The 25,021-nt window shown below is 43.5% G+C and overlaps 1 protein-coding gene across 1 annotated transcript in view; it reads left to right on the top strand.

Moving 5' to 3' along the window:
• The window catches only part of ABI1 (abl interactor 1), a gene marked incomplete at its 3' end in the record, with an annotated part of 1,176,232 nt that overhangs the window by 679,559 nt on the left and 471,652 nt on the right, over positions 1–25,021 (top strand). The window contains 1 exon segment of the mRNA XM_044064550.1: positions 17,783–17,959. Coding sequence (XP_043920485.1) covers positions 17,783–17,959 — 177 coding nt within the window.

Genomic DNA, 25,021 nt, shown 5'->3' with positions numbered 1-25,021 from the left:
AACCAAAATAAGCCACTTCTTTTTCATTGCCGTTTTCTCCATTCACTTCTTTACAGACAAAAGCTCAAGACCTCTTTAAAATAGCCTTCTCATGCTTCCACTATAGCGGCTTCTCCATCAGTAGAAAAGGCGGCTTTTCAGGAAGATGAAGATTACTGCAGTTTTCAGGATGAGGAGGAATTGTCTTACTCTGGGCACCTGCCTCCATAAACTTATCTATAGTCGGACGCCTCCCCCCTTTGGACCTTTCCTTCATGGATACCCTTTATAATATGAAGAAAGCTTTCAGCTGGGAAAGCAAGCAGTTTTCTCAGACCTAAATCCATTTCAAAGAACTGCTAAGTTTGCCTTCACCCTGGCCACTGGCCATTCTTCTTGCACACATTGTATTGGACAGTGTCTTGAAGATGCCTTACACCCTAATTCTCTACCCTGTCCTCTTAGGAAGCTAGATAGATTTTATAGAGTGCTTGATTCATACAAACATCTTTACAAAAACACAGACTGACCCTTCCGTAGTCTCCACTGAACCCACAAAAGGTTTACCTAAGGTACCAACCGGGCAGCTTTTGCCTAATGACAGGGAAAATACACTTTTAGACAGATTTAGGAATAAAGCTTCCATCACTGCCACCCTGGCTATGAGAGCTTTGAATTGCAGGTTCCATATTGTAAAGTACCTTGAATCTGTCCAGGACAGAATTCTAACTAAGATAGACTCTATTGCAGGTAGAACCTTATCTAAGGAAATTCAGGAGGCATCCAGAGAAGCTTTACATGTCTCCAGACACTCCCTAAAATGTGGCTATGATGTCCTAGATGCTGCTTGCAGAATAACTGCCACAGGGTCCGTCATCTGCAGATATGCATGTTCTAGGACCTAGCACCTGTCAGATCAGGCTAAGGTTGAACTACTGGATGCTCCATTACACAATAAATTTATTTTTGGTCCTCCAGCTTAGCAGATTTTGAAGAATCTAGATAAAAAAGGAAAGCAAATTAAAACTGTGAAATAATTGTACCTGTCTCCGACCTAAAGTTATAGTAGGAATTACTCTTCTAAACCTTGGTCTTTTCCAACTAGATAAAGGGGGGGCCTCCCTGTGGCAAAAGACCCAGACAGTCCAGGAGATGGCAACCAGAACAGTCGGTAACTCCAAAGAGCCCACCCAGCACAGTGACTGTGTTCACCCCCAGCCTGCATACCTCTTCCCACCCTTCCCTCCAAACCTCTGACTGGAAGACTGTCCTCTTTCTTAACCCAATGGAGAACCATCACCAGGGATCAGTGGGACCTCAGCATCATAGAAAATAGGTAATAAATCAATTTTCAGAGAAATACTGTACTACTTGGGCATTCCAAAACCACTCAGAGCAGGAAAAGCTTCTTGCCACCTATCCTCAAGGAACTACTTCACCAAGGATCCATCCAGGTTGTCCCTCCAGGGCAAGAAGGAAAAGGTTTTTACTCAAGGATTTTTCTAATTCCAAAAAAGGCGGGATCTTGGGGGCTCAGCTTGGACCTCTTAAGGCTAAACAAGTCTTTCAACATGCCAAAATTCTGAATGCTTGCATTGCACAATCTACTGTCCATGATCTTCCAAAATGCCTTCATGGTCACTCTAGACCTAAAACATGCTTATGTCTGTGCCCCCATCGCAGTCGGTCACAGAAAGTACCTATGATTTGTATCAACAGGTTCTCACTTCCCATTCTGTGCTTTATCATTTGGGCTGTCTACTGCTCCCAGAGTTTTCACAAAATGTGTACATGCTGTGATAGCACATTGCAAAACTCTGTGGGTGGGTGGGGGTTCATATCATCTCCTGCTTAGATGACTGTCTCATTTAGGGAATATGTATATCAGAGGCTCTAGATGCCTTGCAGATCACTGTAGACTGCTTTTAGGAGGTGGATCTCACCTTAAATCTTCAAAAATCACAAACTTTCTCAAGAGTCCTCTTTCTGGGAGTCCTCATAGATTCTGACTAACAGAAAGCATTCCTTCCCCAAGGCAAGATTGCTTTCTTGACAGGCTACCTGAACAGTCTGCTTCTAAAGCAAGCCATCCCTGCAAGAGAATTCTTGAGGATACTGGGGTACGTGGTGTAACATCCCCACTCTGGGCAAATAATCAAGGTGCCTGAATCCTCACCACTGACACTGGAGAGGGACGTTCACTTGGAATACAAATGGATTCACTCAGTATTTCCAGATGCACACTTCTTTCCATCAAGCACAGTTTCTCTTAAGAGCACACAGGGCACACACTCAGCCTGGGTGTCTGTCTCCCTCCAGGTCCCCAGTAAGACTCCCCACTGGCACAGCTTTAGGGGTTAGGTCCTCAGCCGAGTGTACTTGCCAAGTCCTCCAGCACCCTGTCTTTGAAACCAATGCTTCATGTCCATGCTGCAAGTAGCTGACGCACACACTCTTTAAGATTTGATTTACACACACACACACACACACACACACACACACACACACACACACACACACACACACACACCTGGGAAAGGCTGGCACAGATTTACTAGCTTTGTCCCTTTCTGCCCAGACTATAAAGTAGTTTCACTACTGCTATCAGTCAGTAACTGTAAGGCTCTTAAAAGGGTATCCAGTTATACTGAGTGAAGTTGATATTAATGTAAATGGTAAAGTTGACTAAGCAGCAAGGCTTTTGGGAGTGGCCAAAGTTATCACCAAATAAATATATGCAAATACTCCCCAAACTTAAATATCTTCTAAAAGGACCAGCCACAATGAAAAGTTTAAATATATATATCTCTCTAAAGATGCTCACATGGAAGACCATTTTTTCTTGTAACTGTTGCATCAGCTAGGATAGTTTCTGAGCTGCAATACCTCATATGTAAAGCACCTTTCACTGTTTTTCACAGAAACAGGGTCACCCACAGAACAAACTTGTCTTTTATACCTAAGGTGGCATCAGAACTTACTCTAAACCAGATTTTCCACTTACCAGTCTTTTTCCCAAAATCCACAGAACAGGGCAGAGCAGGTCCTCCACTCCTGGATGTGCACAGAGGTTAAGTACTGTCTAGACAGGACAAAAAGCCCTAATAGAGCAGAGCAATTACTGGTAGCTTTCACAGAGGGTAAACTGAGCAGGACTGTCTCCAAACAAACCATTTCAAAATGGATAGCAAACTGCATTGAGTTCTGTTATTCACACCATGGAAAACATTTACCTGGGCATATTAAAGCCCAGTCTGCTAAGCTTGGGTCAGCTACTATTGCTTTCCTCAAAGGAGAGCCTACCCAAGCCATCCTAGAGGCAGCCACTTGGAACTCCATGCACACCTTTACAAAGCATTATAACCTGAGTAATGTATCCAGGGTTGTAGCAGGTTCACTACTGCCGTCCTGCAAAACCTTATTTCCTAGGTTTAAGCAGTGTCAGGACTGCAGGTGAGAAATGCCCAAATCTGATGGGCACTCTGCCTGTGTTTATTGTTTAGGTGCTCCGCACTTGGACTTGGAGTTTTCTATCTGACAGGCCTTTTGTAAAACATCAAAATAAACCTATTCATAAAGGGCTTCTTAAGACCCCCTTTGAAGAAGCTTTATCCAAGGCTGATAAGTCTCCAAAGGCCTGTGGTTCGAAAAACTAGTCATTCAGTACCAAAGTCCCCATCGGCACCTATATAAAAAAAACAAAGGTCCTCTTCTGTTGGTTCCTCCTCAGAACTGAGAGTTAAGGTTCCAAAGCTCTCTGAACAGACTTCTGCTTCCTCGGCACCAGGCACTTCATCTCCATCGGCATTGGCTTCTTTAGTTTCCCAGTTGGTGCTGACATCTCCAACTGCACCTCAACAGGTATTACCCACCCCCCCCGGGGGCCAAAATTGATCCTCTGTATACATCTAGGATGAAGCATTCCCCTTCCATTGACCCCTTCTTTTGTCAACTTCCTAGTCCTTTTATAGAAAGGCCAGAATCCCCGTCTGGGTTGCCTGTTCGCTCCTTCAGGAGTCTCACTGAAGTAAATGTAGTGAGATTGATGGATCAGCTCCTAATGGCTAGGGGTCTTTCTGCTTCCTCTCAAAACCCTCTCCCATCTGGAGCAGAGATATTTTCTCTCAGGACTCCACCAGTTTTTCCTCGTCTAACGTCCTTGGAGGCCTTAGAGCTCCCCACTCCAACCACTCAGGTTCTTATTGCTCGGGCACCAACTGCCCTTTTGTCTTCGATTCTGGTCTTGGCTCTGACTTCCTCGGTTCCTTTTGAACTGATGGATCCCCAAGCTCGTGGCTCTGCTGTTGGTCCTGAAGAGTTTGAGTCGACTCCTGTGTTTTATTAGGAGTCATCCTTACCACTTGGGATCCCGATGGCTGGGGTCCTTCCTTGGCTCTGGCTTTGGGGGTAGGTGTCTCGGTGCGGGGTGTGACCCCATTCTGAGTATGTCTCAGTTCTGGGCTCCTATCCCTATTTGGGGGGGGGGCTACATTCCAGGCTATGGTGAGAGCATTGGCCACCGCAAGCTATCAGGTGGCTCCTGCTGTACAGAGTTTCAGTCCCTGACCCCTTCTTACCCAGAGCTTCCACCAACCTCTTCGCCCAGACAGTGAGCGCCAAGGCTGCAGGAGATGCCAGCTAAGGATTACTCTTATTTCGAGTCTTCCTCTGACATTCCCACTGAGGATCCTCCTTGGAAGAAAACTTGTAAGAGGAAATACCTGGACTCCCCTGAAGAGTCCTTCACTGAGGACACTGATTTTGATGACGTGGAGGGTTCCCCCTGATCACCACCCCAAAGTTGTCTCCTTTGGGGACATTCTTGAGATCCTTAAACAGAGGGGTAACTGGAAGCACAAAGACCCTACCTCTGAAGAGTCTGTCTGCTTGCAAGCCTTTGGTTCTTGCCCATCTACTTCCTGGGTGACCCCTCCTACTGACTATCTCCTTAAGCTGATCACTCAGCAGGCTTGGAAAGCTCCTGACTCCAGAGAAGCAATTCCCTGTAGACCAGCTAATATTGCATCTGCTCCTGAGGACCACCAACGCTGGGCAAAAGAGTTAGAAGTAGATGCCATGTTGGTAGTGGCATCCACCAAAAAGGAACTGGCTGAAGAAAGTTCCTCTGTTCATCCTCCTAACAGAGAGTCTAGAGCGATGTACAGATTTGGAAAGCAGGTTTATGCGTCATTGACCTTTGCCTTAAGGTCCTTGAATTTTCTGGCACACTTCACTAGCCTCCAGAGGGATCTGATCAAGGAGTTTAGATACCCTAGCAGGAGCTGTATCTGATGAGGTCCAAGAAAAAGTAACCTCCCAGTTAGCTACCCTGGAGTCTATTTCCAACTCGTCCTTGAGGCTCACTGCACATGCAGCTGAAGGGACGACCAGGTCGGCCGGTCCAGGCGTTGCTATTAGACAGCATGGCTGGATGCGCCTCTGTGATTTTGTGGAGCTATTCAAGTCAGATGAGAGAAGGATGGGAAGACCTTGTCTGCAGGGGGCATACGTTTTGCTGCTCCCCAACGATCCTACTCTAGGAATTAGAGGAGTGGAAATATGTGGTTCAGAAGTCCCAAGGGCCTTTCCTGGACACACATGGTGGAAGATCGGGGCAGAGGAGTGAGCTCTAATGGAAGACTTTGACCCGGAGGCAGAGCTGGGCCACAGAATCAGGGTTCCAGAAATTCTTTCTCTGGCCAGTCCTACAAGAGCTCCTAAATGGGAGCCCAATTGCTTACCTGTGGAAGCAGTCAGGAAGATTTTCACTGCTTGCAAGAGCCTGGCGACAAATAACCACAGATATATGGGTGCAGAGAATTATTACCAGAGGTTACTGTATCCCTTTCATTCTTTATCCAAGATCTCTAACAAGGCTCCCTGATGGTCCAGCCAGTCAGAGAGACCAAGCAGCCTTAGAAATTCAAAAGCTGCTAAAAATAAGAGTAATCCAAGAAGTCCCACAAGACCATATAGGATCCAGATTTTACTCTAGGTTCTTTTTAGTGCTGAAAAAGATAGGGGACTGGAGACCTATTCTGGATCTCTGCCTTCTAAACAAATTTGTTCAACAGTCCAAATTCCAGATGGTAATGGTTCAGTCTATACTTCCCTTTTTAGAGAAAAATGATTGGATGTACTCTGTAGACCTTCAAGACACATGTTACCACATAAAGATGGACAAACGCTCCAGAAGGTTTCTCTGCTTTTGGCTAGGAGCCATTCACTTTCAGTTCAGAGTGCCCTTTGGTCTCACCACAACCCTCAGGGTGTTCACCAAATGTATGGCAGCAGTAACAGCTCACTTGATACTGCACAGATTCTGGGTGTTTCCACATCTAGACTGACTTGTCACCGCTTCCACCAAGGAGCTGCTTCAAGCAAAAGAATTCTTTCTGCATTTGTTCATGTGCCTCAGCATCACAGTCAGTTGAGAAAAATCTCAGCTAAGCCCCTCTCAAGATCTAAAATTCATAGGAGCTTGTCTAAACACCGTATCTTGTGTAGCCTCTCTTCCTTAGCACAGATTACAGAAGATAAAATCCCAAGTACACCCTATTCCATGCAGAAACAAGGTACCAGTGTTGCTAGTCCTTCAAACGTTGGGTTCCATGGCAGTGACCACTCTGGTCCCGCTAGTGAAATTCTACGTGTGGTACTACAATGGCTTCTAGCATCACACCCACACTTACCACAAGTCGCTGCAAAAAGAACCTGTCCTGGTGGATGGAATCTGATGAAATCCTTTTATGCTGCCCACTTGTCCCTCCTCAACCCAAGGCCATAGTGATCATGGATGCCTCCCAGATTGGGGGGGGGGGCATTATCTGGGAAGAGCAGTCCAAGGCACTTGGTCCATGATAGAGGCCAATCTGCATGCCAATGTCCTGGAGTTGAGGGCAGTGCTGTTAGTGTTGCAACCCTTTCAGTCTGTCTTCCCTGTAGGAACCATTGCTATTCAGTCAGACAGCATGTCCGTAGTTTGGTACATCAACAAACAGGGTGGAACCAAGTCCTACCCCCTGTGTCGAGAAGCCTTCAGAGTGTGTGTTAATGGGCAGTTTCCTCCCACCGCTTTCTGATAACAAAGCACGTCCCGGGGTGTTCAAACGTGATAGTGGACAAACTGAGCAGATGCATTCTACTGCCTCACAAGTGGTCTCTCAATTCCAAAATAGCGAGAAAGATTTTTCATCGCTGGGGCCAGCCTTTCTTCAACCTTCTTGCATCACCCCTAAACAAGTGCAGAAGCTACTTTTCCCTAATCACCCCTGAGGGGGAGTCACCGGGAGACGCTGTTCTCCTTGATTGGCCTCTAGGTCTCCTCTGTGCTTTTCCCCCATTCACTCTAATTCCACTCTTTCTCAAGAAAGCAGCTAGGTTGAGAAGCAAATGATCCTCATTGCACCCTATTGGCCTCGACAAATTTGGTTCCCCTTCCTCTGGCCTCATTTAGTTCACTGTCCATGGATTCTGGACTGTGTTCCAGACCTGCTGTCTCACCCTCAGAGAGTGGTGCATCCAACCTTCAAAATCTCAAGCTAACAGCTTGGTTCCTGCAGTTCTGCTTAATGATATACCCTCCCCAGTGTGGAAAATCTTGCTGGCTTCACTGTAGACCTCTACCTTAGTAAGTGGAAGAGATTTTCAACCTGGGTTTACAATAACAATTTTGACCCTTTCTCAGCTCCTGTGGAAAAAGTTCTACAATTTCTAGCCATTCTTTTTGATCATGGAGCTTCTGCTTCCACAATTAAAAGTCCAATTAGCTGCTGTTTCTCACTTCCATCATGGTTTTGGGGACCTTCCTCTAATTTCACATAGATTATCTAAAGTGTTCCTCAAAGGGACCTTACGTTTAAAACCTCCATTTAAAGGCTCTCTACTCCCATGGGATCTGACCTTTGTTCTTCAGTCATTGGTGCTTACTCCCTTTGAGCCAGCAGTGACATGCTACTTAAAGTTTCTTTCGTGGAAAATGCTTTTCTTCATAGCTATAAATTTTGCAAGACGAGTCTCTGAGATGCAGGCTTTATGCTCAAAACCCCTTTACTTAGTTTTCCATAAGGATAGAGTTTCACTCAGAACAAATCCATCCTTTCTTCCGAAAGTGGTTTCAGAGTCCAACATTAATAAAACCATAGACTTACTTGTTTTCTTTCCTAATTTTTCCAACTGAGGTGAATATTGCCTACATTTGCTAGATATTCACAGACAATTGCACTTCTATCTCTGCAGAACTAAAGAATTTAGAAAATCAGAACAGTTGTTTGTATCCTTTTCTGGCCCAACTTGAGGGAAATCTGTTTCCAAAGTTGCCTTGTCAAAATGGCTAAGAGTTTGCATTACTTATATATGTAATAAAAAGAATCTCAAATTACCTGTGCATGTGACCGTGCATTCCACCAGGTCAATGGCCACTTCAGCTGTTTTCCATTCCAAGGATTCCATGAATGAAATATGCACAGCAGCAACATGGGCTACCTTTATCACTTATTACAAATTGGATCTGGTCTCCAGGGGAGGAGCTTTATTTGGTTCTCCGGAATATCCTTCCATATGGCCACCCAAGATCTAAAGTAGCTAGGGCCTCTGTAATACTAATGACCTCCTTAATTTTCTTACCAATTCCTATCCTAAGGTGCCGGTCATATTCGGCATCCCAAAAATACGCAAAAGCATCATTGAACCACCTTTTAGACCCATTGTTGCTGCCAGTGGCTCCAAAACACATAATCTGGCACTGTTTGTAGATACAGTGATTAAGCATGTAGTTGAGAGAGCAGCACATCTATTTAAGGATTCCTGGGATTTTCTAGGACAGCTTAAACAAAATCTATGGGCAGCTGATTTGGTATTTTTAACCATTGATGTGAAAGATCTTTTTTCCTGTATTCCTAAGCAAGAAGGACTAGAATTATTTGAAGAGACACTCTTTACATGTTCTACCTTGAATCATGATAAAGTAAACCTGGTGTGTGAAATTATGGCACTTATCTTAGAGAATATTTTTGTATTCTTTGAGGGCCAATATTTCCAACAAACAAGAGGAGTTGGCATGGGGGCTGCCTGCGCCCCTACATATGCAAATGAAGTACTATTAGGCTGGGAATTAAGATATGTATTCCACAAAGAATTTGGAACATCCAGTTGTATTGCAAGTTTTTAGATGATATCTTTATTTTGTGGAAGAGAATAGTGGAAGATATCCCTGGCTTTATTAACCACCTGGAGAAAACTACCTCATTTTTTGGAATTTACTTATAATTACAACACTAGAGGTATACATTACTTGGACACGGCAATTTCCCATACACCTACAAGTTTCAAATCTAACATATTTCGTAAGAGTACTTTTTGTAATTCTTACCTTCATTATACGAGCAACTATCCAATTTCACAGAAAAAGAGCTTAGTCAAAGGACAGGCTATAAGAATTGCATGCATGACTTCAGAATTGAATGATGTGAGGCAGGAATTTTTCACATTGAGATCTGTTTTTAGAAAGGGGATACCCCAAACAGATGGTGGAACAAATTATTGAGTAGGTTTACACAGGATGCGGAAAAAAAAAATGCCCCTGTTAGGAAACCATCCATTAACTAATATAGCCCCTACAGATCATGGTGAAACGAAGATTTATGAGCATGCATGTATAGTACAATACAGTCCTATATCATGTGAAGTGAAAAACATATTAAAAAAGAACTGGACTATATTTTGGGTAAATTATGATGTGTTAACTGCAGTGAGAGGTAAACCAGTTTTTATCAGCAAGGTGGGCATGAATATTAAACATCTTATGGAAAACTAGTTGAATTTACTGATAGAAGGTGGTTGTGGTACAACACCTTGTGGGAGGTGCTCCCAATGTACTAATATTTTTAAAGCACCTCAAACCCACCTAGCTAATAAGATGGCATCTAAGGTTACATTCAAGAAAGGAAATTGTTTTACCACCAGAGTGGTGTACCTTGCTCTATGTGATACGTGCAACGGATTCTATGTTGGGAAAACAGAGAGGGCGTTGAAAAGCAGAATCTATGAGCATGTATATGATGTTAAAAACAAGAAGGATACAAGTGCATTATATAGGCATTCCCTCACTTGTTCTAATTTTAAAGGTTTTAAATTTGGTATTTTGGATACTGTGGACATAGATTTGGGGGTGACTGGAAGAATTTATTAAGTAAAAAAGAGCTGGATTGGCAACTCAGATTAGCAGCTAATTTTCCACCAGGTATAAATGATTCCTTGACAATACTTCCAGCCCTGAAAGAAAAATCTATGAAACTTTTAAGTATTTTAACATTTTTACATGCATTACTGGGCCTGCATTTTTAAACGTATGCTGAAGGTATTTAATATATAACCGTGTTTTATTTGTAAAAAGCTAAGTTGGCTTGAATATTAACATCCTGTGTATTTAATATTGCTCATGTGACCATTTTAGATGTGACTTTTTTGACAATACCATTGGCTCAGTTTTATTATTATGTAACACGCACTGGTATAAAAATGGTTCTTGAATCAGTGTGCTTTATTCTGATGAAGTCTTCTATGTAAAAGACGAAAGCGCTTAATCTTGATGTGCTTTTACTGCAATAAACGGAGTTCGTATACAGGCTTGTTTGGTGTATTTTCCATTTGGTTCCTGGCCTTCTGTTATTCACACCAGGTATTTAGATTCTGTCTGTAAGTTTGCAAACTCGATCTGAGGTAATTTAGAGAGGGGCATTGTGGTAAAGTCTTAGCTCGAGAGATTTTTGGCTGGCAAGAGCTGTATAACAGCCGAACCGGTTCTGAGCATCCGCACCAACTACCCAAGAGTTGAGAATAGATGAAGATCGACAACACAGATGGAATATTATGGTAAGAACATAACTTCTTCTTAAACACCATTGCTTCAGTTATATGCTAGGCAGATAAAGCTGTCAGTACTGATCAGCAAATTACAGTGATAGAATAAAAACAGATTTATTTCTGCCTGCTGTTTGTGCCGGAAATGTTCCTTTTTCTAACATACTAGAATCTCTTACACTGTCTTTCTGAGAGTGCTCGCTAAATGCTTTATGGCTTTAAAAGCTGGCAAACACTTATCCATTTATATTCCTGTAACTTGTAGTACATACAGCAGATAAAGCTCCATACTCTACAAAGACTTATGATTGGGTCTCCGATCATAACCATTTATTGTGTGTTCCCAAAATGGATACATAGATTCACCTCTCAAGCTTTGCTCTTGAGATGCATTTCTTGGCATTTGTAACTCGAAGGCATAATAGGTTGGTTGTGATCAGCAACCCACTCATGAACCTGTATATTGTAGGAAGTTAAAAAGATGTGAAATTTAGTAGAAATCAAGTGAGAAGATGACAGAATGGATACACAGAGATGAGGATGTTGGTTGATGTTCATCGTGTTACACTGCTGAAGTCATCACACTTGGGTTATCCTACCGTCAGGCGGTCCCGCAGTCGGCCAGAGTTCCAAAGTCTTGGTCTGGCGTCAGTTGCTGTCACTTCTTCCCTGACGTCAGTGTGCCAGGGGTATATAAGAGGCATCTGACACCATTTTCTTCAGTCTTTCTTGCCGTGCGGTGCCCGAAGCAGAAGCAGTTCGCAAGTGCCGGTTGGCCGACTCCTGAGCTTTTCAAATCGAATTTCAGACCGAAGTCTTCAATAAAGCTAAGTAACCCGTTGGGGAACCTTTTCTTGCCTCAGTCCAATGTCAGAAAAAGTTAACAATTGCATTTCTTATGGGAAGCAAATACCTCATAAGTACTTTCATTCTTATTGTATTCCTTGCCTAGGCCCAGACCACGACGTCACAGGTTGTCGGTTTTGTGCTAGGTTTAATAAACAAACTATCAAACGTCTGTTTGATTTCGCCCGACATTACTTTGGTAGGAAATTTAATTATACCATGCCGTCGGAGCAACCCAAGACCGGCATGCATAAAAAACGCAAGGATAAGGACAGGCAGCCTAGACCCAAACCAGACTCCGAGACCTATGCTGGGCCTGTCGCTGGTTCTCCGGTTTTCAGTGAGGCGCTTACGCAGCCCCTGACGACCACAGATTTAGAACCCCAGATGGCTTCTGATTCACAAGTGGAGAGCACTAGGCCGCCGCAGCCTTCTTCTTTAGGCCCTTCTGACTCCAGAGCAGAAGGAGATTCCGGTGCAGTAGAAACGCCTTCGGTTGCAGAAGGTGTCTTCAGACTGACTACACTCACCATTAAATCTTATGCTAAGCTAAAAACTCCATTAAAAACAAAAAAGACTGTACATCAGTCTCCAGTACAAGGTCCCGTGCCTAAGAAACAGATGCTTAAGATGACTGAAGATTTAATTACCCTAATCAGGGGTTCCCATCCCCCTCCTGATAAAAGGCCAAGACAAGAGGAGGATTATGCTTCCTCTAACCAGGTTTCAATTTCCTCAGGAATACTCTTTTCCTCCTTATGAAGATTCTGATGCTGAAGAGTCCATTCCCTCAGCATCTCCTCCAGAAGACTACTCCTTTGGGGAAACTTTACATATCATGAGGGAACATTTCCACTGGGAAGGCCAGGACTACTCCGATTCTAAGAAAAGGCTCCAAGAGTTCCTTTTACTACCCCAGCACAGACCACTTGCTATCCCTCTCGTGTTAGACATTGTGGATGATGTTTACTTAGAATCTAATCTTAACCCAGACTCCCTACCTCCTGCTCCAGCCAAACCAGACAGATACTAGAGAGTCCCTGACTCACACAAATTCCTATATAAAAGCCCTGTTGCTGACCCAGAAACAATTTCCCAGGGTCCCAAAGGGGTTAAGGCCTCTGTTGCTAAAAATCCTGTACCCTCTGAAGGGGATTCCAAAGCACTAGATAGATGGGGAAAGAAGGTATACACCCCAGCTACTCTAGCTATGAGAGCCTTAAATTGCCAGTTTCACATGCTGAAATATCAGCAATTCCTAATGTCTCAATTAAAACAAAAAATGAGCACACATTCAGAGCAGCCTGATTTCAAGGAAATGCAGGATCTGTTACATGCAGCTGAACAGGTGGGCAAACATACTTTACAATGTGGATTTGATTCATTGGAAGCTTCCTGTAGAGCAGCAGTGACTGGGTCTGTCATACGTAGACATGCTTGGTTAAAAGAACAAACCCTGCCTGATCATGTTAAAGCAAAGTTATTTAATGCAGGTACAGCAGGATGTTTTATTTAGTGTAAAAGCAGAAGATGTTTTAAAGAAAATGGAGGATAAGGCAAAATCTATGCAGACGGTCAAGGATTTTTTACAGGTTCAACCCCCTCGTTTCAGCAGAAATTGGCCAACAAAAAACTGGTCCTTTCCAGCGTCTGACAGACTACAGAGGGGCAAATACAGACGCCCAAGGGGCAGAGGTCAGTCACAAGACCCTTACAAACCTCGCCAATGGGGTGCCGCTACCCAGAAAGGAGGAGAAGACGGGCCCCAAGCTAACAGAAGACAAACACAATAACTTAACTCTCAGACTGCCAAGCAAATCTCTCTTGGCAGCTCCCTTGGGAGGAAAATTAGCACTTTTTGCAGACAACTGGCACATCATCACAAAAGACAAATGGTTCCTAAACATTGTTTCACAAGGATACAGATTCCACTTTCACACCTTGCCAAGGATAAAAGGAATGCCAAACCTGCCACCATATCAATGGGCGGAGGCACAGAAACAAATTTCAGCTCTCATGGACATGAGAGCCATTCAACAGGTACCTACACAGGAGCAAGGACAAGGATTTTACTCAAGACTCTTTCTAGTCCCCAGAAAGGACAAAGCCTGGAGACCCATTCTGGACCTTTCCATTGTAAACAACTATCTCCAAGTACCCAAATTCAAGATGCTAACACTACAGCAGCTTCTTCCCATGCTGGGCAAGAAGGCTTGGCTAGTAACGTTGGATCTCAAGGAGGCATACCTGCATGTCCCTATCAGACAAAATTGCAGACGATACCTCTGTTTCATTGCAGGTTCAACTCATTATCAATTCTCTGCACTGCCCTTTGGCTTATCTACTGCGCCCAGGGTCTTCACAAAATGCCTGGCACCAGTAATTGCATATTGCAGACAAAGAGGAATTCAAATATACCCATACCTGGACGACTGCCTTATTCAAGCAGAAAGCAAGGACATTCTTTTAAAGCATCTGGCATTTGTCAAACACCTTTTAAGTTGCCTAGGGTTCACAGTAAACTAAAAGAAATCAAAGCTAGTGCCCTCACAGAACATAACATTCCTGTGTGCCAGCTTGAATACAACGGCCCAGATGGCTTATCTCATGCCAGACAAACAACAACAGCTGACTCAGTACTTCAAAATGATGACAACAAAGACCAAACTCCCTGCAAGAAAAATTCTGCAGGCCTTGGGATTTATGGCATCTTGCATACTCCTAATACCATTTGCAAAACTGCATATGAGGAAATTACAATGGTACCTGAAGAGCGTATGGACACAGCACAGCCACAGCTTGGAAACAATGATACCACTCATTCTCTGCCTTCAGCAGGAGTTTCTGTGGTGGGAACAGGCATGTCACCTCAACCAGGGTCAGCCTTTTACCTTGCCCACAGCCAGGCAAACTATAACAACAGATGCATCGGACTATACCTGGGGAGCACACATGGCAGGACAGTGCATTCAGGGCAAATGGGATACAGATCAAAGGCATCTGCATATCAATCAAAAAGAAATGCTAGCAATACAGAATGCCCTAACAGCTTTCAAGGACCTGTTACATCCAGGACAACTCCTAATAAAGATGGACAATACCACAGTCATGTGGTACATAAACAAGCAAGGGGGCACACACTCCTACCCCCTATGCAGGCAAGCAATGATCTTGTGGAACACAGCACTGACTTACCAAGTTCAAGTACAAGCACAATTCCTGCCAGGAAAGAAAAACATATTGGCAGACGACCTAAGCAGAAACATCATGGATCCCCACGAGTGGAGACTGGATGCACAAGTATTTGCAATGATCACTCAAAAATGGGGACTCCCATACATAGATCTGTTTGTCAACCCCCAAAACTACCAAATTCGAAAATTTTGCACAAGGACATTCCACCCACCAGCTTGGAAAGTGGATGCCCTCTCATTCAGTTGGAAAACATTAACAGTGTATGCCTTTCCTCCACTGCATCTTCTAGCAAAGGTGCTGCTGAAAGTCAGATTAGAGAGGCCACAAATGATACTCATTGCTCCAGACTGGCCACGCCAGCACTGGTATCAAATACTAAGGAACATGGCCCACGGCCCACCATGGATTTTACCCCAAATTCCTCACCTGCTCACCCAGCAAAACAATCAGATTCTACACAGCCAGCTCAAGACTTTAAATCTGGCTGCATGGCAAATTACCTAAACAACCAGCCAACACCTCTATCTAAAGCTGTTATGGATGTCATTCTGGAGGCCAGGAGGCCCAGCACCAGGAAAGCCTATTCAGACAAATGGAAAAGATTTTGCGCCCGGAACCAGGCTAAAGGCCAAAATCCCCTTGCTGCAAATATTCCACAGATTCCACAATATTTAACTGAGATGTTGCACAAAGGACTTTCTTTTTCATTTATTAAGATCCATGCCTCGGCGATTTCAGCTCACTACAACACTGATCCTCCTTTATTTTCACATCCACTCCTAAGACAGTACCTCAGAGGGGCTAAGAACATAAGACCGCCCAGGAGAGCACCAACACCAACTTGGGATCTCAACTTTGTTCTGGAAAAGCTTACACTGCCGCCCTTTGAACCAGCTATTTCAGCTGATTTAAAGTTTCTATCATGGAAAACTTCCCTGCTACTAGCAATAACTTCAGCTAGAAGAGTCTCAGAGCTACAGGCCCTAATGGCAGTGGAGCCTTTCTTCATTTTTCATCAAGACAGAGTCGCTCTACGGACTAACCCTTCCTTTATGCCAAAGGTGGTATCCAGTGTGGCCCTAAACCAAACCATTCATTTACCCACCTTTTTCCCAAACCCCCAGAACAAAGGAGAAAGACTCCTGCACTCTTTGGACATTCACAGGCAATTACATTACTACTTGGATAAAACTAAGGCTTTCAGAAAATCTGACCAGCTCTTTGTATCCTATGCTGCAGGATCACAAGGAAAAGCTGTCTCAAAACAGACCATTTCAAAATGGATAGGACATTGTATACATTTGTGTTACACACATCATGGGAAACCGGTACCTGCTAGCATTAGGTCCCACTCCACCAGGGCTACAGCTACATCAACAGCCTTTCTCAGGGGGGTACCAACCAAGGATATTTTGGAAGCTGCAACTTGGAGTTCAGTGCACACCTTCACCAAGCACTATCACTTACCTCTATACTCTAAGACTAGAGCTGGCTTTGCCACTGCAGTTCTGCAGGGCCTACTAGCTTCTCCAAACCCTGTTTAACTCCACCACCCATCCTTAACTTTGGGATTCAACCCAAGTGTGATGACTGCAGCAGTGTAACACGATGAACATAGTACAGTTTTGTATCTACCATAAATGTAGATGTTTGAGTGTTCACACTGCTGCAGTCCAGGTTACCCTCCCTCCATCCCCTCTGAACTAGCTGCACTTTTCTATACCTTTCTAGACTTTGGAACTCTGGCCGACTGCGGGACCACCTGATGGCAGGATAACCCAAGTGTGAAGACTGCAGCAGTGTGAACACTCGAACACCTACATTTATGGTAGGTACAAAACTGTACTTTTAATCTTCAAGAATGATGAGCTGCAACATATGCCTAATAGATGACATCTGACTCTCTCAATTGTATTCGTGAACTGCTTTTGTGCTAAGAAGAAGGGTAAAGGGCAATATTCAGAATAGTTCTGTATACTCTTAACCCCCATGTTTTCTCAAGTGGCATGACTAAAACTTTGTAAATTTAAAAAAAAAATTGTAATTAAAAATGCAAGTAAACTAAAAATACTTTTAACTGAATAAAATGTGTAAAGCTAAATATTTCTCGTTGAAGATGTAGTACTTGTCTGAACGTTTTTTTTACTGCAAAGTAAGGAGCAGTTGTCAGAAAGTTTCACCATTCTCTGGTAGAGGATTCTAGGTAAAATCTCTTGAAATCCAGATGTGCTGTGGTCTCTAGCATTTTGTTCATTTGCAACAATAGTAGGCTGGTCTTTAAATTCATGCATGTTAGTTGTATAGTGGTATTTTTCATACCCTTGTTCATAGTAATTGTAGGTATACAAGATAAACATATGAAAGCCTACATTTTTTGAGTTGGTGGTGGTGCTGTGGTAGCGTTGTCGCCTCACAGTAAGACGTTGTCCTGTTCGATTCTCAGCTAAAGCGTCTTCTGTGTGGAGACATGCGTGAATGGGCGTACCTTCGTTGAAGGTTGTACGCCAGGGCTGGCAACTCGGTACGTAAAAATCTGCTGCCAGTCATTAGCAGACCGGAGTTCCGCTGTGGTGACCCCTAACCGGGAAAAAACGAAAGATACAACAACAAACAGTGCAGCTTTATAGTTGGTGTATTCTGTTGTGAGAATGTCAGTAAGTAGAAGATAGCCACATAAGGTATAGTGGTCTCTGTAATAATGTTTAAAAATGGTCTATGTGGTAAGTTTAACTAGCTGATCTTCAAATTGTTTTTACATATTGTATATTGCATTAGCGGTTGGTTTAAAAATAGCATCTCACTGTGTGTGTACTATGTGCTATTATTGTAAAAAGCGTCCAAAAAGTATATTTATTGCTGTCCTGTGGTACTGATCTTACGATAATTTTGTTTCTAATCATAGACTGTGGACATTCATAAAGAAAAAGTAGCAAGACGAGAAATAGGCATTTTAACCACCAATAAGAACACTGCACGAACTCATAAAATCATAGCACCAGCAAATATGGAACGACCAGTACGATACATTCGCAAACCTATAGACTACACAGTGCTTGATGACGTTGGCCACGGTGTCAAGGTATGCAAGGAAAAAGTTCTGAACAGAATTTATTGCTGTTAATTTAGAAGACTAGCATAATTTGCCTTGTTTTTCAATCAGTTGTCTTTTTCGAATTTTAACTTCTCATTGTTGCTGTTTTTTTAATTACTTTATGTATTGTATTGTAAAAAAGTGAAGCAGAAATGAAGGCAGTATGTCACCTGCATGGTGCATCACTTAAGGAGCCTTAATCTAAGCATCCATACTTATCACTTTTGCACTACAACAGAATATTAACTTCACAGTGTTTGAGAGACTGCAGAATGCATCTTTTTAAGATACTGTCTGATAGACGAAGCATGAGAACCTTTTATTTCAACTGATATTCTGCAATTGTAAAAAGCTGGAAATAACTTTCTTGAATCATTTCAGAAAATAAGAAAGCTGTGCCAGAGCTCATTGTTGTGTTATTTAGTTGGATAATGTGGTCATGGTGCATCATTGGGTTAGGTAGACAATACCCTTGTTGGATCTCTATGCTTTCCCCCTAACAGTTTTTGCTGTTCTCTCCAGCATAAACAAACATGCTGATTATCTGTCACGATCTGGTAGGGATCATTTATTTGAAGCAGTTAAATGATGTAAGATTCTGAGGCTTTCACATACAAACCCTGTTGGAATGTCTTTTTGTTTAAAAGCAGAAAAAGTGAAATATTTTATTTTCTTTAGCCTGTACTTGCATAGTTGATTTTAAACACCAGGAACCAGGAAACGGATGTCAAAAGCTCTCAAGATTTTAATATCCAAATGTAGTTAAAAACAGTCACTTAAAACTCAAGTTTGTAAAATGAATCAACGCACCAAAACTAAGACCAGGACACAGTGCGTATTTAAATATCCAAGCAATATACAAAACCCTCAGTCACAACCTCGACTTGCAAAATAGACTTGCAAGAGCAAAAAATCCAGTACATGTAAAGCGCTTTTCGTTCGGGCTATACCCGAACTTCTTCAGACAACCTGCTCAAGTCATAGTTTGTTTTAAATAGATGTTCTTCATTCCACATTGCTGCAGTCCTAACCATTGGGTAGTCCGCTGTCCAGTCGGCCCGAATACCAAAGTATATGGCTGACGTTGGTCAAGGCGCATTAGACTGACGTCAGGACGTCAGGGTACTAATGCGCAGGACCGACGTCATATCCTCAGTCTTTTTTGCCGCATGGTCCGATGCAGAAGCAGTTTTGCGAGTGCAGGTTGGCGTTCTGAAAATTTTCCGAAGTCGGAGTTTCAGACCGAATCAAAGTTGGCTAAGTCCCGTTAGGGAACATTTTGGTTTTTCTTGCCTCAGTATTTAACCGGATGTCAGAAAAAGTGAATAACTGTATTTCTTGTGGGAAGCAGATACCTCATAGGGATTACCATACTTTGTGTATACCTTGTTTAGGGCCTGAGCACGACGTTGTTGGTTGCCGCTCTTGTGCTAGATTTAACAAACGCACTATTAAGAGAAGGTTAGACTGTGCCAGGTTAGTGTTTGGGAAGCGTTGTAATTATAAAATGCCGTCGGATACTCCGACGCCCGCTTCGTCCAAAAAGCGCAAGGACAAATCAGCAAAGCCTAGGGTTGATGAACCGGCAGTCCCGGACGTCGGTTCTTTAGAAGGCTCAGTGGAGCCAGAGGTTTTGCCAGGAGATGTTCTTCGTTTTCCATTGCTGCAGTCCTTACTATTGGGTATAGTCCGCGTCCAGTCGGCCCGAATACCAGAGTATAAGGCTGACGTCGGTCAGGGCGCATTAGACTGACGTCAGTACGTCAGGGTACTAATGCGCATGACCGACGTCATATCCTCAGTCTTTTTTGCCGCATGGTCCGATGCAGAAGCAGTTTTGCGAGTGCAGGTTGGCGTTCTGAAATATTTCCGAAACCGGAGTTTCAGACCGAAACAGAGTTGGCTAAGTACCCGTTGGGGAACATTTTGGTTTTTTCTTGCCTCAGTATTTTACCGGATGTCAGAAAAAGTGAATAACTGTATTTCTTGTGGGAAACAGATACCTCATAGGGATTACCATACCTTGTGTATACCTTGTTTAGGGCCTGAGCACGACGTTGTTGGTTGCCGCTCTTGTGCTAGGTTTAACAAACGCACTATTAAGAGGAGGTTAGACTGTGCCAGGTTAGTGTTTGGGAAGCGTTGCAATTATAAAATGCCGCCGGATGCTCCCGCCGCTTCATCCAAGAAGCGCAAGGACAAAACAGTGAAGCCTAGGGTTGATGAACCGCAGTCCCGGACGCCGGTTCTTTAGAAGGCTCAGTGGAGCCAGAGGTTTTGCCAGGAGTTTCCATGGAGTCTCAGGCAGAAACTTTACTGTTACAGGATGTGCCTTCTCAGGAGGTAGGCCAGGCTGAGGGGGCTTCTCAGGTAACTGTTCTTCCCTCTCTTCCCAAGGTAGTTAGAGCCTCTCCTTCTGTTGCCAAAACTTCTTTGAGAGGTAGGCCTAGTTCAGCTTCAGTGGGGGCTTCTCCTAGCATTTCGGTTCTGTACCTAAGAAACATATGCTTAAAATGGCAGAAGATTTGATTACTATGATTAGAGGTTCTATGCCCGGGACTGATAAGAGGCCTAGGGTGGAACCGGAGTTTGATAGTTTTGAACAGTGTTCAGAGGCTTCAGAGTCTTCTGGAAGACTTGCAGGAGTATCCTACTTATTCTGATTCTGATGTGGATGATTCCACTCCTACAGCTTCTCCTCCTGAGGATTTCTCATTTTCAGAGACTCTGCATTCCATGAGGGAGCACTTTAAATGGGAAGGCCAGGATTACTCTGATTCCAGGAAAAGGCTTAGGGAATTCTTGTTTTGCCCCAGCATAGGCCCTTAGCTATTCCTCCTGTGTTGAATGTGGTGGAAGATGTTTTGCAGAGGCTTCCTGAATCCTGACTCTTTGCCTCCTGCTCCTGTTAAGCCTGATAGGTATTATAGGGTGCAAGCTCATAAGTATTTGTTTAAGAGTCCTAGGGACCCAGAAACTATTTCTCAAGGGCCTAAAGGTGTTAAGGCTTCTGTGGTTAAAAATCCTGTTCCCACTGATAAAGAGGCAAGGGCCTTGGATAGGTGGGGAAAGAAAGTGTATACTTCTTCCACTCTAGCCATGAGAGCGTTGAATTGTCAGTTTCACATGCTAAAATATCAGAATTATCTCCTTTCACAATTAAAATCTAAGGTGGATGCTTTGGCGGAAGGTATTGAGTGTAAAGAGTTGCTGGACTTGGTTCATGTGTCTGAGCAAGTGGGTAAGCATTCTTTGCAATGTGGTTTTGATGCTGTACAGGCCTCCTCGAGGGTGGCTGCTACTAGTTCTGTTCTTCGCAGGCATGCCTGGTTGAAGGATCAGAATTTAGCTGAACATGTTAAGACAAGGATTTTGGATGCTCCTTTACAGTCTGATGTGTTGTTTGGATCGCCTGTGGAAGCAGTTTTAAAGAAAATGGAGGACAAAGCTAAGTCTATGCAAACTGTTAAAGATTTTTTGCAGGTGCAGCCACCGAAGTTTAGTAGAAATTGGCCTGCTAAGGGGTGGACATATCCTGCTTATGATTCCCAGTCTAGGGGTAGGTCTAGACGTGGTAGGGGCAGGGCTCAAGGTTCTTTTAGGCCTAGAACAGGGAGTTCACCTGCTCAGACTTCTGGTGAGGGCAGGGGTCAGTCCTTTCGTAAACAGACCCAATGACCTGTCTTTTCAGCTGCCAGTAGATTCTCGTCTGACAGCTCCTTTGGGAGGAAGACTGTTTCTTTTCAAAGAAAATTGGGATTTAATTACTCAAGACAAATGGGTGTTGGATATCATTCACCACGGTTACAGATTTTATTTCCATACAATGCCCCCTTTCAAAGGCATGCCAGACGTTCCTCCTCCACAAAGAAAGGAGGCTCACAAGCAAGTTTCTCAGTTACTCCAGATGGGGGCCATTCAGCCAGTCCCTGTTTCAGAAAGGGGCCTAGGATTTTATTCTCGCCTGTTCCTAGTACCAAAGAAGGGGAACACGTGGAGACCAATTTTGGATTTATCTCTCCTCAACACTTTTCTGGACATTCCCAAGTTCAAGATGTTGACGTTACAACAGCTTTTACCTCTGCTGGGCAAAGATCACTGGATGGTAACTTTAGATCTCAAGGAAGCTTACCTTCATGTGCCTATAAGGCTAAGTTGCAGGAAGTATCTGCGGTTTCGAGCTGGAAATTCTCATTATCAGTTCTCTGCATTGCCCTTTGGCTTATCTACTGCCCAGAGTATTCACAAAGGTTCTGGCTCCAGTGATAGCTTACTTCAGGCTTCAAGGAATTCAAATCTATCCTTACTTGGACGACTGCCTGATTCTGGCTCAAGAAAAGGAAGACCTTCTACAGCATCTGGAATATGTTATAGCAGTGCTAAGATGCCTAGGGTATTCTGTGAACGAAATAAAGTCCAGTCTAGTACCCTCTCAAGACATGTGCTTTCTGGGTGTGAGACTGAATACAGCAGCCCAGATGGCCTTTTAACCCCGGACAAACAAAAGAGTCTGTCACTTTACTTCCATCAACTATCTCATCAGTCCGTGCTGACTGCAAGGACAGTCCTTCAAGCATTAGGGTTCATGGCATCTTGTATTCTGGTGCTTCCCAATGCCAAACTGCATATGAGGAAGCTACAATGGTATCTCAAAATGTATGGACACAGCACTGCCAGGATTTGGACACTGTCATTCAAATAATACCTTGCCTTCAAAAGAATTCTTGTGGTGGGCTCAGGAATGTCACCTAAACAAGGGACTCTCTGTGACCCGGCCAGAGGCAAGTCAGATTTTAACGACAGATGCCTCGGACATTGCTTGCGGAGCTCATCTAAATGGAAAGTGGATACAAGACAAGTGGCCTGCCAGACTACAGCATCTACATATCAACATGAAGGAGATGTTAGCAGTCCAGTTTGCATTAATGGCTTTCAAGGAGTTACTTCTTCCAGGGCAGGTGTTGATTCTAACAGACAACACAACTGTCATGTGGTACATCAACAAGCAAGGGGGAACACATTCTTACCCTCTATGCAGGCAAGCAATGATTTTATGGGAGACTGCGCTAAGCTTGCAACTAACTCTTCAGGCAAGGTTTCTGCCAGGAGCACAGAACTCCTTAGCAGATGTGTTAAGCAGACAAATCATGGATCCCCACGAGTGGAAACTGGATCTTCATGTATTTCAGAAATTGACAGTGTCATGGGGAACTCCAGACATAGATCTGTTCGCTTCTCCACTAAACCACCAGCTGCCAAAGTATTGCACAAAGGGGTTTCATCACACAGCTTGGAAAGTGGATGCTCTGTCTTTCAGTTGGAAAAACCTTCATGTGTATGCCTTTCCACCTCTGCCTCTTCTTCCAAAGGTACTATTAAAGGTCAGACAAGACAGGCCAAGGATGATTTTGATAGCTCCAGATTGGCCTCGGCAACACTGGTACCCACTACTACGGAGTCTAGTAAAGAAGCCTCCATGGCCTTTACCTCTGATTCCTCATCTGTTGTCTCAGAAGGACGGTCATCTGCTCAATGTCAAGCTTCACTCTCTTCATCTAACAGCCTGGCATATTCTGTGTTGAAACACAGCAGGTCTCAACTTCCTCAACAAGTTTTAAATGTGATTATGGAAGCTAGAAGACCTAGTACAAGGAGAGTGTACGCAGAAAAATGGAAGAGATTTTTATTTTGGAGTACAGCAAAGAATTTGGAGATTTCTGAGCCTAATTTGAGTGTGGCTCTTCAATATCTTACTGAGTTATTGGACAAAGGTTTGTCCTTCTCTTCCATTAAGATTCATGCTGCAGCAATTTCAGCTCACTATGATTGTGACCCACCTTTGTTTTCATCCTTTGTTCAAGCAGTTTCTTAGAGGGCAAAGAATATAAGACCCCAATGAGAGCTCCTACTCCTGCTTGGGATCTCAATTTTGTGTTGGAAAAACTTACTCTACAACCTTTTGAGCCTGCAGCTACTGCTGAATTGAAATACTTGTCATGGAAGACTGCTTTTCTGTTGGCTATTACTTCTGCAAGAAGGGTGTCTGAGTTGCAGGCCCTTATGGCAGTAGAGCCCTTTTGATTTTCCATAAGGATAGGGTATCATTACGCACTAGTCCTTCCTTTATGCCTAAGGTGGTTTCTAGTGTGGCTTTAAACCAAACTATTCATTTGCCTACGTTTTATGCAGACCCTCAAAATAAAGGGGAAAAGATTTTGCACACTTTAGATGTACACAGGCAATTGCTTTATTTAAGCAGGACTAAGGATTTTAGGCAGTCTCAGCAGTTGTTTGTTTCTTTTGCTTTGAGTTCACAGGGCAAGCCTGTGTCAAAACAAACTATTTCTAGGTGGATTGGCTTTTGCATTGCATTTTGTTATTCCCATCATGGCAAGGAGATTCCAGCTGGGATTAGGCCTCATTCCACTAGGGCTACTGCCACTTCAACAGCATTTCTAAGGGGGGTGGCAACTAAGGATATTTTGGAAGCAGCTACTTGGAGTTCAGTGCATACTTTCTCTAAGCATTATCACCTTCCTATCTACTCTAAGTCTAGGGCTGGTTTTGCCACAGCTGTTTTGCAAGGCATGTTGTCAGCTCCTACTTCTTTATGATTTGCCAGCCTCCCTTACCTCTGCTTTGGGATTCTACCCAATAGTAAGGACTGCAGCAATGGAAAACGAAGAACATAGTACAGTTTTGTACCTACCATAAATGTAGATGTTCGAGGATTCCATTGCTGCAGTCCAATTTACCCTCCCTCCTTCCCCTCTGTGTTTAGGGGTGGTTGTGTAGGTGAGTTTACATGCTTATATTTTTGTATATATTTTTGTATATATTGTACATGTTTTTTGGTGCAGGTATTTTGGGACTTGTCTTTTTAGGGTCTTCTGACATCTGGGGCAAGAAAAGACTGAGGATATGACGACGGTCATGCGCATTAGTACCCTGACGTACGCCAGTCTAATGCGCCTGACCGACGCCAGCCTTATACTCTGGTATTCGGGCCGACTGGACGCGGACTATACCCAATAGTAAGGACTGCAGCAA

This window comes from Protopterus annectens, chromosome 3.part0 (genome assembly GCF_019279795.1).
Source record: "Protopterus annectens isolate FY-2018-M chromosome 3.part0, PAN1.0, whole genome shotgun sequence".
Lineage (NCBI taxonomy): Eukaryota > Metazoa > Chordata > Ceratodontiformes > Protopteridae > Protopterus > Protopterus annectens.
Note: the sequence above shows the minus strand (reverse complement) of the source record. Positions and strands in the feature narration are given on the sequence as shown.